The sequence below is a fragment of the Thermothelomyces thermophilus genome, chromosome 1 (assembly GCF_000226095.1).
Source record: "Thermothelomyces thermophilus ATCC 42464 chromosome 1, complete sequence".
Taxonomy (NCBI): domain Eukaryota; kingdom Fungi; phylum Ascomycota; class Sordariomycetes; order Sordariales; family Chaetomiaceae; genus Thermothelomyces; species Thermothelomyces thermophilus.
The window spans coordinates 1,330,128-1,343,374 of NC_016472.1; the positions used below are offsets into that span (position 1 = coordinate 1,330,128).

Below are 13,247 nucleotides of genomic sequence, written 5' to 3' on the forward strand. Positions count from 1 at the left end.
ACATTCTCCAGTCTCCAAACTGCTGGCACACGTTTGAGGATCGCGTGGTTCCCAACACGCCGGCAACACCGAGGCCTCGATTTGAAGAAGATGAATTATGATGATAATGACGAAGAAGAAGAAGAAGATGATGATGTCGGTGTGAAGGGGAAGGGGGGCTGTTGGGGCCCGAGTAATGTGACAGCATTCCATCTCGTTTGCGGCAACACGGGAATACGACCGATGCATGATGGGGATTCTATAACAGCATGGCATAGCGTTGGTTTGTTTGATAAAAGGGATGCATTTCACTTCTGGTTGGACTGGCGCTTATGGAACGTCATAGCATGCGGCCAACCGGCTTATTCTTTTTTTTTTTTTTTTTCCTTTTTCCCATTCTCTTTTTTCTGGTTATTTTTTCTTTTTTGGGAGTTTTGGGTGCAGGCTCGACTGTGTACGGAATACTGGTGGATTATCATGGCGACATGGGAAGACAGTCTCGGGTCCATTTCCCGTAATTAACGAGTCACGAACGTCTGGAGTTGAGTTTACAGCAACATGAAACGATAGCAGCCGAAACGCCAGAAGTGTCTCAAGAACAAGTCCGGCCATAGCATACTGGGCTCAAGCTGTCGTCCATGGATCGCCCATCCCCGTCATAAGGACATCGACGCTCTGGATATCATCGTCATCATGGGCGCCGTCGTCACCCGCCTCGTCAGCGTCATCAAGCAACATCATATCATCGTCAACGTCGTCAACGTCGTCAACGTCGTCGTGTTGCTCAGCCGCCGCAACAGGATCCCAGCTACTCGGAATAGCGCTGACGTCCACGGGCGGCAACTTGCTCTCCGGCTCTCCTCCATCGTCCTGTCCCTCTGCCTCCTTATTACGCGCTGCCCTCGATGAACAGCGCGAGAGTGGGTTCCAGCTCGCGAGCATATCGCTCCAAGCTCGTGGCTGTTGCTCCTGCTCCGGCTGCTGCTGCTGCTGCTGCTGCTGCTGCTGCTGCTGCTCCTCGTCCAGCCCGGCAGCTGTGATATCCACGCACCCAAGTAAGTCAGCATATTGTTCCTCGAGAACACCCACATCCCCTAGAAGAGAAGGAGGAAAGAAAGAGGAAAGGCCAGGAAGAACTCACCTTGGTCAGCCATGTCCTCCACCAGCCCCCGCAGCACCTCCCTCTGCAGCCGCGTATCCCCGGCCTGGTAGACGGCCGGGCCGGGGCGGAACAGCACCCGCTCGTAGCCGTACGGCCGCATCCGGGGCTGCGTGTAGCGCCAGTCGGTCGTCGGGTCGGCAGCGGCAGGGTCGTATGTCGCGGCGCCGTCGGCGAACCGGTCCTGGTTGCCGCCGTCGTCCTCCTTTGAGGAAGGCGCCGGCCAGCGGTCGAGGGACCAGAACTGGTGGCGGCGGTTGTTGCGACGGCGGCCGGGGCGGGGAACGGCCGCCCAGTCCCAGTTGAAGTCGCGGACCAGGACGGCGCGCGGCTGCTGCTGCCCGCGGCTGTTGTCGAACCACACCCGCCGCCGGGCCGGGTGCAACATGGTCTCGTTGGCGTGTAGCTCGTCGATGAGGCGCGTGCGGATGAGGGCGAGCTCGCGGGGCGTCGGCTCCGCGGCGCTGGCTGCGGAGGAAGGGTCGCGGGCGCAGGCGCGCTTCCATTTGTCGATGGCCTCGCGGAGGCGAAGGCGAGTCCGGACGAGCTGCTGCTGCCGCTGTCCTGCCTCAGCTTCGGCCTCTGTCTCTGCCTCGAGCGTGGAGATGGTGTAGCCGAGGCGGAAGGCCAGGGAGAGGAAAAAGTTCCAGATGGCGCTGCCCTCGCCGGTGTCGGGCACGTGGCCGTCGCGGACGACGCGCCCCCAGTCGGCGACGTCGCCGCGCGAGAAGCTGGGCCGCGGGCGCTCGTCGGCCCCCCCCGCGGCGGCCGGCCAGAGCACGCGGTGTTCCGGGAAGAATTCGGCCTCGGGGCGCTTGACGATGCCGTAGCAACGCGGATCGAGGTGGAATCTGCGAACGGGGTCAGTTAGCTCTCTCTCTCCCTCCCCTTCCAACCCGCCCCCCCCCCTTTTTTTTTTTTTTCCAGCAAATGTGAGTGATGGTTCAAGCTCTCAGCAATCTCACCTCACATGCCCGCTCTTCTTTAACCTGTCGAGCCAGCAGCAGGCATCGTGCGGCCGGAATTCGTGCTTGGTCACGGCGCTGCTGTCCTTGCCGGCGTTGATGGCCCTCAGCAGATCCTCGACCTCGACGGCGGCGCGGTGCGAGGCGAAGAGCCCCCGGGGGTTCTTGTCGTCCAGTAGCTTCTGCACCTTGGTGGCGAACAGCAGAAACAGCCGGTACTTGTCCCTCGGCGTGTCCGGCACGAACCTGCCCGTCCAGTTCTTCCGGTTGACGCACTCCCCGGCCAGGAACTTGAGCCACTCGACCTCGTCCGTATCAAGCAGCCTCGGCCGTCGCTGCCTCTCCCCCCGTCCGCGACCGCGACCGCGACCACGACCACGACCAACAACCTCCCCCTCCTCATTTTCCCGCTGCTGCGGCTCCCAGTCATCCGCCGCCGGTCTGATTCCCGCAGGCACCACATTCCTCCCATCCCCGTCCGGGAACGACTCCCCGCCGCCGCTGCCGCCGCTGCCACCGCGACCCTTCTCCGCCCCCTTCCGGGCGGCCCTCAGCACGGCCTTGAGCAGCGGCCGCGGCACCCTCCTGCCGGCGGCGCGGAGCAGGGACAGCGCGGTCCGGCACGCCCGCAGCAGGTCCCGGCGTGCCCGCGCGCCGGCGTCGGCCGCGGCCCATACAAGCGGCCCGCCGACGACCAGGTTCCGCGGCAGCGCCACCCGCCCGCCTCCCTCGTCCTCTTGTTTCTCTTCTTCTTCTTTTTCCTCCTCCTCCTCCTCCTCCACGCGCAGCCGCGCCAGCTCGCGCGCCTGCCTGATGCGCCGGAGCCGCTCGCGGTACGAGACGTTGTAGGGCATCGTCTCGAATGGGTGGTGGCGATCGTAGTAGTCCTGCTGCTGCTGGTGATGATTATCACCGTCGTCGTTTTCCTCCCCTTCGTCCGCCCCCCGTCCTGGTCCTGGTCCTGGTCCTGGTCCTGGTCCTGGTCCTGGTCCTGGTCCTGGTCCTGGTCCTGGTCCTGGTCCTGGTCCTGGTCCTGGTCCTGGTCCTGGTCGTGGTCCTGGTCCTGGTCCTGGTCCTTCTCGCACGGCGGGGAGGAGCAGCTCGGAAGCGGAGAGCGAAGGGGGCGTCCACTGCAGGCCGTCGGCGCGCTCGCGGGCCTGGCGCAGGACCGCCGCCGGCAGGGGGAGGATCAGCGTGTTCCGGGGACGACGAGGGGAGGAGGAGGAGGAGGAGGAGGCGGAGGAGTCATGGCGGAAGGGGAGGGGGTCGGTGGGGAGGGCGCAGAGGGCTCGTTGCAGCCGCGCACGCCGGGCCCCGCGCTCCCTCGCCCATCTCGCTGCCGGCCTGTCGTCTCCTGTGTTGTCGGTGTTGTTGTTGTTGTAGTTGTTGTTGTTGTTGTTGTTTTGCTGCTCCCGATCTTGGCGGCGGCAAACGGAGAGGAAGGATTGTTCCTCGATGTAGGCGAGGTTCTGCCGCTCGGCCGCGGCATCCTTGGCTCCTCCGTCGTCGCGGGGGATGTCGTCCGGGCCGTTTCTGCCGGCTACGCGGCGCCACCACCTTCTCTCGTCCTCGGCGAATCGGTCGTACAAGGCACGGTCTCCGGGTCTGTCGACCAGCATCCTGTTGACGGGAACCGGGGGCCGCGGGACGATCGCCCTCGGGAGGAGCTCGCTGCGGTCAGGCACCACCGCCGCGGTCCAGGACGGGAGGGGCCGGCGGCGCGGGTCGACCATCCAGTCAAGGCGCGTCGATCTCAGGGGGTGGTGCCTCGGTGGCGGCTTGGCGATCTTCGTCATCATCATCATCGTCAAGGGGGGCGTGGGCTCGTAGTGATGTTTCTCGAACAGCACGTGGGCCTTTGCCTTGGTGACGGCGTCGTTGAACGTGGCCCGGGTCTGCGGGTGGGCGGCCTGCAGTTGATGGCTGCCGTCGCCGAGAGCGAGCCATTCCAGGTAGGACACAACCTCACCGAATCTGGCCTCCCAGTTCAGACACCGGTCCACGTCTTCCTCGGCGAGGAACTTGACCACGGTGTCGAGCCGGACCGCCAATGGGGGCTGTCGCTTGCCCTTGTACCAGGAGTCTGCTTCCCAGTCGCGGCGGCTGCCCATCGCCTCGTCTCCCTGTTCCCGAAAGTCGCCAGCCCGAGACAGGACAGGGATGGACTGGAGCCGACGGAGCAATGCGGCAAGCCTCCCCGTGTCTTGTCCGCCCCTGCCTTGCTCACCGAAGGCGCTCCTCGAAGGGATAGGAGGAGGAACGGACACAACGCCTGGGCCTGGGAGGGGAGCGGCCGGAGCGTTAAGGTTCCGATGCGGAGGCGCACGCCCCTGTTCGAGGGCTTGCAGGCGTTCCATCATTGCGGCTCTCTCTCGCTCGTCGTCTCCGGAGTCTGTCTCCTCGCCGCCACCCTCGCGGAGGCCCGGCTCGACGAGCTCGGGCGGCTCGGAGGCAGTCTCGGCGAGCCGTCCCGGGGTAGGAGCCAGGGGCCGGTACGGTTCGGGAATCGGAGCGCTCGGTAGGGCAGGCCGCCGTCCAGGCACCGGAGGAAATACCTGGTCGAAGATGCTGTACCTCTCAAGCTCGCGGAGGAAGACCGGGCCGAGGCCGAAGTCTCTGATGCGTGGGTTCCGCAGGTGGCTCTCGACCTGCAGTCTGAGGTCCTCGGCCCCTGGCCTGAGCACCACCTCTTCGAGGTACGCCTTGAACAGGGGCGGACACTCATCGCTGTTGTTGTTGTTGGCGGCATAGTCCATCAGGAACTTGACAAATCCCGCTAGTGTCACCGAGTCAGTTTCGTCGGACCCCGTTCTATTTAATAATCCCCGAGCGCCATGACCATACCGTCAACTGCAATGCGCAACCCCTGGTGTATTCGGGGGATATCTGCTTCGGCCGGGACTCCCAGCCATTGTGTCCTCGATGCATCTGGGGAACCGTACGGCGGACGACTGCTCGAATCCTCGCCGGCCATGTTGCAAGTCTCTGCACAAGTCGGGTTGTCTATGTTCTCCTGGCCGAGTTCTCAAGCGTGCGGGCAAAGGTGTGCCGGCGAAGGAGATAGAGAGAGAGAGAGAGAGAGAGAGAGAGAGAGAGAGAGAGAGAGAGAGAGAGAGAGAGAGAGAGAGAGAGAGAGAGAGAGAGAGAGAGAGAGAGAGGATGGCGTCGTTTGGGTGTTTCAATGGCAACAACTCCACCGGGACCAAGGGATGCAGCAATCTACTACACCTTTACAAAAAAACGCAAGGGGGCAGATGTGATGGGTATTCTTAGTCTTGTTGTCCCCCTTGGTCTGGTTGGAATGTGCTGCTCACGCAGCCTTGTTGAAGCGCTTTGCACACAATGAAACGGGACTTTGGACGGCATTATGTTGCAATTGGACCTCAGGGAGAAGAAGTTCCCGTTTTCAGCCTTTGCGCGGTGGTTGGCAAACAAAGGAGTCCCCCCCCTACAGAAGAAGACAAAGAAAAATTATGGCCGCTGCGCGCAAGGGGCTTGCTGCAGCTGACCGGTGAAATACTTCTTTATCTTGATTCAGGCGGCCGAGGAAAAAAATAATAAAGAATAAAAAAGAAAGAAAGAAAGAAACGAGAAAAGAATGGTCGTCTCCGTGGTCAAAAACCGGCTGCACACAGACTCTAGTCCAGTTGGACGCTGAACCGTCGGAAAAAGTTGGTCTGGTCAACGAACATAGGCCCTATCGCGACAATGACAACAAACGGGAAAGCATCCGATGACTCTGGGAGCATCATGGGCGGCCCGGCCTCTCTGGTCGTACGAGACTCGCAGACTCCCAGCCATGCCGTCGGACCGGGCGGCCCCCTGAGCAGAGACGATGCCCCTGGCGCAAGGAGGCGATCGTCAACAACCTCCCGGCGGGCTGCATACAATGCCCGAAACTTTGCCCATAACCGTCACAGCCACGAAGCTGCCATCTTCGGCTCCCACCGGGTACGGACTCGGAGCGTGGCGAGGGCAGAGGGCCAGGAGCTCCAGGGGCACACGCAGCACGCGGACTCGCATCCCGGCGTGGTTCGGACCGACAGCAGCGACAAAGCAGTCAAAGAGTGGAAGCCATCCATCGTGATAGGGTCCCCTCTCTGGCTCGAGGGAGAGGATCTCAGTGCTATTCAGATAGCCGACAGGAAGGTTGCCCAGACCCGTCTCTGGGCTGACCACTACCGCGGAGTGCCGTACTTTGCCCAGGCACACCAGGAAGCCGTCGAGCAAAGGCAGAGGCTGGACGAGGCATCCGAGGAGAACACCAAGCCCAGGTCAGTTTTACTTTCTCCTCGCCCGAACGCGCGCCCGAGTCGGTGTCGAGCGTGAGGATAAAAAAGAAGAAAAAAAAGGAAAAAAGAAAGAGAAAAAAAAAGGCTGACCCGCCCACAGATCGGCCCTCGAGTCTACCCGGAACCGAGCGATTCAGGACCGCCTCGACGTCCTCGGCGCCCTTCTCCAGAGCAGCAGCTTCCCCCCCGAGCGCCAGAACATCGAGGCGGCCATGGCCGGCTACCGGTCCGGCGCCATCCTGTACTCGGACTCGTACACGCTCCTCTGGGCCGGCCGCGTCGTCGACCGCTGCCCGGACTACTCCTCCTTCACCCGCGACCGGGAGGCTCGCCTGAACCGCTACGCGGCCGAGTACGGCCCGGGATGGCTGTGGTACGAACCCCCGCTCACACGCGGGCAGACGAACGTTGTGGCCAAAAAGGGCTTCTGTCTCGAGAGCAAGGCGAGCTGGCGCCAGCCCACAGAGAACATGGGCCACTACCAGATCCGGATGGGCTTCCGTCGGCGCAAGGCCAACGTATCGCGAGGTGGGGTAGGAGAAGGAGGAGGAGGAGGAGGAGGAAAGCAACCATCTTCCTTCTTCTCCGTGTCTTCCCCCCTAAGCAGCACCACAAAAAAGACAAAAACAACAAGCACCTACAACAGTTCCCGCGTGACCACCTCCTCACCCACCAAACACCACCTCACCTCCCCGACCCGCACAGGCCAGGCCCGGACCATTCCCCAGCCCAGCACCAGCGCCCCGGGCGAGACAGTCCCGGACCCGGACGGGCCCCGCATTATCTATAGCGTGCTCCTCGACAGCGGCGCCACCTTCCCGACCCTATGGGAGTCGGATCTGCCCGCCCTGGGCATCCATCCGGCCAGGTATGCCGCCCAGTCGGCCCGGCGCGTCCACACGGCCGACTCGACCCTCGTCTCACGCATCTACGAGCTCGACGTGAGCGTCATGGGCAGCCTCGACGACGACGATGACGATGATGACGGTTACGACAACGGCAACGACGGTGGTGGCACTAATCGCGGTCCCCTTTCCAGAACCGGATCCAGAGCCAGAGCCGAGCCAGGTCGGGACCCGACAAGCCCATCCAGCCACTCGACGACGACCAAGACGACGACGACGACAACAACATCACTGAGCTGCACGATTCCCGTGCTCGTCTTCCCCGGCGCCTCTCGGGACGCCACCACCGCAGCCGACGGGTCCCCCTCCTCCTCCCCCGACGCGGTGCCCGACCGCCTCAGCGGGCTGCTGCCCTTCCACACGTGCTACCTCTCCGGCGCCCCGGGCTCGTTCCGGCTGTGGATGGGCGATCGCCGGCGGGACGTGCTCGGCGCCTCCCGGCTGCCGGGCATGATGCGGTACGGCGAGGTCCTGGGAGGGGCGGGTCACCACCACCACCACGACCAGGACTACTACCACCACCAGCAGCATCAGCATCAGCAGCATCAGCAGCAGCAGGAGAAGGATGAGAAAAAGGCTCTTCTAGCACGCCGGCTGAGCCGATGCCGCGGGACGCCCGAGCGCGTCATATTCGAGCACGAGCTGGCCCCCGCCGATTCCGATTCCGATTCCGACTCCGACGCCGCCGCCTTCGCCTGCGCCGACAAGCGAGCGGTGCTGGTGCTGCGCGACGAGGACGTCGTCGGCCGCCGCGACCCCGTCCTCCTCCTCCTCATGCGCAGGCGCGGCGACGACGACCACGACGACCACGACGACCACGACGACCACAGGAACGACGACGAGGAGGAGTGGAGGAGGAGGGCCGACGTGGACCGCACCGACGCCGCTGGGGCCCGGGATACCGAGGTGCTACGCGTCAGAGGAGGAGGAGGAGGAGGAGGAGGACGGCCCGAGAGTTCGAAGAACAAGAAGGAGGAGGAGGAGAAGAAGAAGAAGAAGAAGAAGAAAGAGAAGAATGGGAAACAGCCGGCCCTGGGTCGCGATGCCTCCCGGGGAAGGGCAGTACCCCTGCGGCGACGGGCCAGCGCGGCCGTGGAGGAGGAGGACGACGACTACCGCCACCACCACCACAACAACAGCAGCAGCAGCAGCAGTAGCAGCAGCAAGCCGGCGAGGAAGAGGATTAAGATGTGAGCCAACGCACACTGACTAGAAGGGGTTCGATAACTTGGGTAGGGCCAGATAGACAGATAGTAAATAGCTAGCCACCGCCAGCAGGACAGCAATCGTGTGTAAAACCATACCTCCTTCAAACTTAACCCATGCTCCAAGTGTAAAGAAAAGGGGGAAGGGAGATCGCAGGTTTGAATCAATAGGGAACCTTTAACAGAGCACAACACATAATAGCAGTAGATGAGGATCATGATTCGCACGCCAGACAAGGGGGATAGGATGGAATGTAATGTACGGCTGCACACACACACACGACCTGAATTTTGCTTTTCTCCTTTTCTCAGCAGCTAGCTACCTCTTTGCTTGCGGCACCTACGAGGTAAGCCTGAGAGCAACTAGAATGCCCAAGCAACCCCCCGCTTACGTCCCATCGCTGTTGTCTTGTCCAGCAGCGGTCAAATATTCCCCTCTTCAAGACCAAGAGCAAAAGTCGGCAATCATCCCCTCACCCACTTCCTATCGCGCTGGGGCTGGCTGTCCGCAAGTCCGTGGTATAACCTAGTGGTAGCTGCCGCTAAGCCATCGCCAGCGGGCCGGCCCATCAACCGAGGAGAGACAAGAGATATGTTTGATCCCTTGGCCTATCCTTCATGTGCCAACAACCCACCGCTCATTTCCTGCCCCTTCAACCCATCCGGGTATCTCTGCCCATTCGTACCTTTGCCAATCTTGGTATCCGCTCTTCCTTTCCGTCACAAATCCCGCCATTCTGAAGCCCGTTCCTCTCTATCAAACTTTCGGTTGGTGCGGGAACAAGTCCACGTCCGGTATCACCGGCATGCGTGGTGAGACCCCCCCGCTCCACACCAAAATGGATCGATACTACACACCCCCGTCCTTTTTTTTTCTTTTTTGGTCAGAATTTCGGTTTTTTTTTCAGGCGAAGAATTAGCATGGCTGTTGCGAATCGAGGCTGTCACAGCCCAGGGACATCACAGGTCCCCGCGCCACGACAGCGGCTGCAGCCATGATGCAGCCGCACCAGTGTATCTCACGAAGAAGTGGAATCGAATAAGTGATCTGAAAAAAAATCGCAAAAAGGAAAAAGAAAATCAACGCTGATGCCATGACGCTTAGATGATTCCCGTGCAAAGAAAAGAGCCAGATGAATGCAATCTTTTGTCTTCCAAGGTGGTATTGGTATATTTCAAGATGCCCAGAAGAAAGTGGAGAAAAGGAAACGGCGTCTATTTCCTTTGCGAAAAGAAACAGAGGCCGGTCGCCAAACGAAGCACTATGTCACGCCAGCCACACTTGGTTCTGCGTGTCCCCCCCTTGGACAGCAGCCCTAGTACGACATATGAGACGCAGTGCCAAAATAAGATGGCCCCGACATATGTTGTTGCTGGGGAACGTGTGACTGCGAGTTGTACGACTGGCCTTGGCTCGGTTGAGGTGTTGGCGTGACCGGGCAACGAGGCGGTACCTGATAGTCCTTCGCCATGGCGTTGTTCTGGCCAAACCCGGTACCATCCGGCGTGATGGGCGGCGTCATGTAGCCGTCGGCGACGCCCGGGACGGCACCAAGCCCCTTTGCGGTGTGCTGTACACGTCTGTTGCCTTGTCGGAGAGCGAGTGCTCGGCGGGCGGCGAGGGTGGCACCCCTCTCCGCGCAATGGCAGCCTGCTGCGCGAGGAAGTCGGCAAGCTTCGTCGACACTCGCGAGTAGTACTGGCTCGAGTACTTCCTCGCAAGGGTGACGGACGGCTGGTGCAGATGTTGCGACAATGCAACGAGGGTCACGTTATCGGCGTGGTCCCACTCGCCGTCATTAACCTCGGGCTTGCCCAGGATTGCGCGGCCGAGAGCCAGCGATGCCCTTGCCATGACCGAGGGCTTCGTCGACACGAAGTCCCGGTGGTAGAGGGCAATCTCGCAGATGTATGCAGCCATGTGCTCCACTTCCAGGCTATCCCGTTCCTCGGCCGCAACCAGCTTGGTGAAGAAGTCGACGGTCGGGTGTCCAATGTTCCAGTCCAACGTGTTGAGGACGTGCATCTCCATCTGGGTAAACATGCCGGCATCGTAGAGGCCGCAGCACATGTTGTTGAGCTCATTGATCTGAGGTACCCTGTCCTTCTTGTCTCCGTACTTGGCAGCAATGAGGAGGGCGGCACAGCCGACCAGCTGGTAGTGCTGCTTGTACACCACCCGCTTCGAGCAGTACCGATCCAAGAGGTTGACGGTAAGGAAGAGGGTCTCAGGGAGCAGCGAGAAGGCGGCGTGGGCCTCAACCAAGAAGTCGATGAGATACGGCCGCATGAACCACTGAATCTCGCGCTGCATGTCGATGAGGTTCGCATCGGGTAATGTCTCGTCCTGGAGGAAGGTGAAGAAAAGTTAGCAAGAGATATGCATTTCCTTTGCTACGTCCTATTGACCGTTCCCAGTCGGATGACATACCTCCATCTGACGAATGTGCTGCATGATGTCCTCCAGATACTCGTCACAGGCCAGCCTTGAGAGCTCGTTGGCGATCATCTCCTGCTTGTTCCGCGCAAGCATTTTGGCAGCATCGCGCATCATCATGCGTTGGCTGGGCTCGTCCGACTCGACGAAAAAGGTTTCGTCGGGTTGGTAACTTGACGGCGCCATCTTGACTGTTCGGGATAAATAAGACCGGGAAAGTCCAAGTGGGCGACGGCTGTTCCGAGTTCTCCAGGAATTCCGGGAAAGTAGTATTAGGGTAGAGAGTATGATCGAGCCGAGGGAGTGAGACGTCGACCGAGTATGATGACTAGTATTAAAGTATTAAAGAGCGCGATGAAATAGAAGTACGGGAAAGGAGTGGATGTGGCTGAAAAATCGCCGACTTCAATGGAGAAAAAAGAGAATCAAGGTTTTTCGGGTGACCGTGCGGTTCTGAATTGTGTCGGCCGAAGGTCTTCTATATCGTTGAGAATCAGCACAGTCCCATTCTCCGAGCTCTCGACCGCATTCAATGCACAGAAGCAGAGCGGTCCGTTAACCCATAACTCCCTTCTCTTGCTCCATTGTTCCGAGTAGAGGGAGTAACCACGCTGGCTGGCTGGTTGTGATTCGACCGAGCTGGCAACAAGAGACTCGTTCCGGCACGGACGAGGACCCGGCGAGTCTCAAGGCGCGGAAAGGAGAGTGAAGAATCGGATGGGATCCCTTACTGCCACGGCTGCGGGTCGTCGATGGACAAGGACCGACGCAAAATGAGCACAATTCCTGACACTGGGCGGGAGCAACGAGCTAACGTGTCCCACGGCAGCTCTCAATGGATCGCCGGTCGATTAGGCCTGGGTGTGAAAGATGCCGCGGATTGCAGGGAGCACCCGGATCGGCATGTATCTGTAGAGGGGAACAACCAGGCATTGTTCAGTTATTTGTCCACACGAGAGCTCGTGCCTGAACTGATGACATCAGGGGCAGCTATCGGGCGAGTACGACGGGAGAGGCATGGCTCCAGGATAATATTTCCCCTCGAGGAAGGGAATACGGAATCTCGGAGAAAGGTTTTGTTCTAAAAAAACAAAAAAGCTCACACACGTACCTTCAACTCTCAGAGCCTCGACAGGGCCAGAAAAGGGGGTCTTTATGCACCGATTGAGATCATGTAGATGACCGCCAGTCGCTCTCGGCTCGTGGATCGGTAGGCAAGATTTGTCAAATGACCCGGATTCTGGTGGAAAACGGATTGGAATCCCCCGTTTGATTTTCCTCTTTATTTTGTTCCCTCGCGATTGTCGAGATTGACCAGCCAACGTCTGCTTCGCTCGAGGCCGAGGTCCGAAGTCGGTGCGTTGGGAGATGAACGAGAGCGAGGTCAAAGAGTACTCGAAACGAAGGGAGCGGCCGCGGAGAGTTGCAGGATTCCTCGTCGTCGAACCGAAGAATGCCTGGGGCGGGGGGGGACAAGTCAAACCAGGACGCAGCGTGGTGGAGCTCGAGAGCTTGGAAGAGCCTTAAGAACCAGGAACGTGCGAGATTCCCAATTCCAGCTTCTTAATTTTTTTTCTTTCCGGCTCTCTGCAACGTACCAGTCCGGTCGTTGTCCTTATATGAGGCTGGGTGAGGCTAGCTTGTCGGGGGGCCCAGATTCGAAATCTCCTCCTTCCCTCCGTTTCTCTGTCTGAGAAAAGGAAGTCCAACAGGGGGGAAATGTTGGAAGGGACGGTGAGGGAGAGGGAATGACTGGTTGCGGATGGAAGAGAAGGAGAAAGGGAAGGGGAGGAGGAGATAGATATTTGTTCAGGGCGGAGGAGGATGGAGAAGAGGAAAAGGGAGTGGAAATGGAGCACAGAGATTGGTTAACGGCCGGTTTAAGACAAGGACCCCGGCTCGCGACTGGACGGAGGAGCGTTGAGCACCAAGCAGCGTGCAGCACCGACCGCGTACTGACGGAAGTACCTGCCCTGGCCAGGTGCAGGACCACGGGCGTGCAGGGGGAAAGAGCCAGGCCATCCAGGCAGCGCTCAACAGTCTGGCGTCGCCAAGAGCCCGCAATCGTGCCAGGACCTGGCTCTGTACATACATACAGTACAATTTACAACTTGGAAAACTGAACTAACTATCCCGTATGGGGTACTCTCCTTCTCCCTCACTGTCCGACCCACCTCACTCCGTCGCGCGCAGCAAGGAGCGACGCCAAAACGAATCGGTGATGAACTGTCGGTCATGAGACGCAAACTTCCAAATGTCTTCCATCACTGCTCGTGCATGCGTTTACAAAGTTCATTGTCGACTC

General features: G+C 60.1%; 3 protein-coding genes across 3 annotated transcripts; 1 reads left to right on the plus strand and 2 right to left on the minus strand.

Annotated features, from left to right (window-relative positions):
* Positions 1-603: 603 nt before the first annotated feature.
* MYCTH_90896 (uncharacterized protein) lies at positions 604-5,077 on the minus strand (the record flags this gene model as incomplete). The annotated part of the gene is made up of 4 exons (XM_003658553.1): positions 604-1,013; positions 1,121-1,989; positions 2,104-4,879; positions 4,948-5,077. 4 exons carry the CDS (start codon positions 5,075-5,077, stop codon positions 604-606), a joined length of 4,185 nt encoding a protein of 1,394 aa, XP_003658601.1.
* A 776-nt stretch (positions 5,078-5,853) lies between these two features.
* Positions 5,854-7,783, plus strand: MYCTH_42394 (uncharacterized protein; the record flags this gene model as incomplete). Its single annotated transcript, XM_003658554.1, has 3 exons — positions 5,854-6,377; positions 6,496-6,982; positions 7,106-7,783. Coding segments are annotated over 3 exons (1,689 nt in total), but the record flags the coding sequence as incomplete, so codon positions are not given.
* Positions 7,784-9,982: 2,199 nt separating this feature from the next.
* MYCTH_2294547 (uncharacterized protein) lies at positions 9,983-11,411 on the minus strand. The gene is made up of 2 exons (XM_003658555.1): positions 10,937-11,411; positions 9,983-10,852 (listed from the first exon to the last, which is right to left on the minus strand). The coding sequence occupies exons 1-2, from the start codon at positions 11,126-11,128 to the stop codon at positions 10,025-10,027; spliced, it is 1,020 nt and encodes a 339-aa protein (XP_003658603.1). The 5' UTR covers positions 11,129-11,411; the 3' UTR covers positions 9,983-10,024.
* Positions 11,412-13,247: the final 1,836 nt, after the last annotated feature.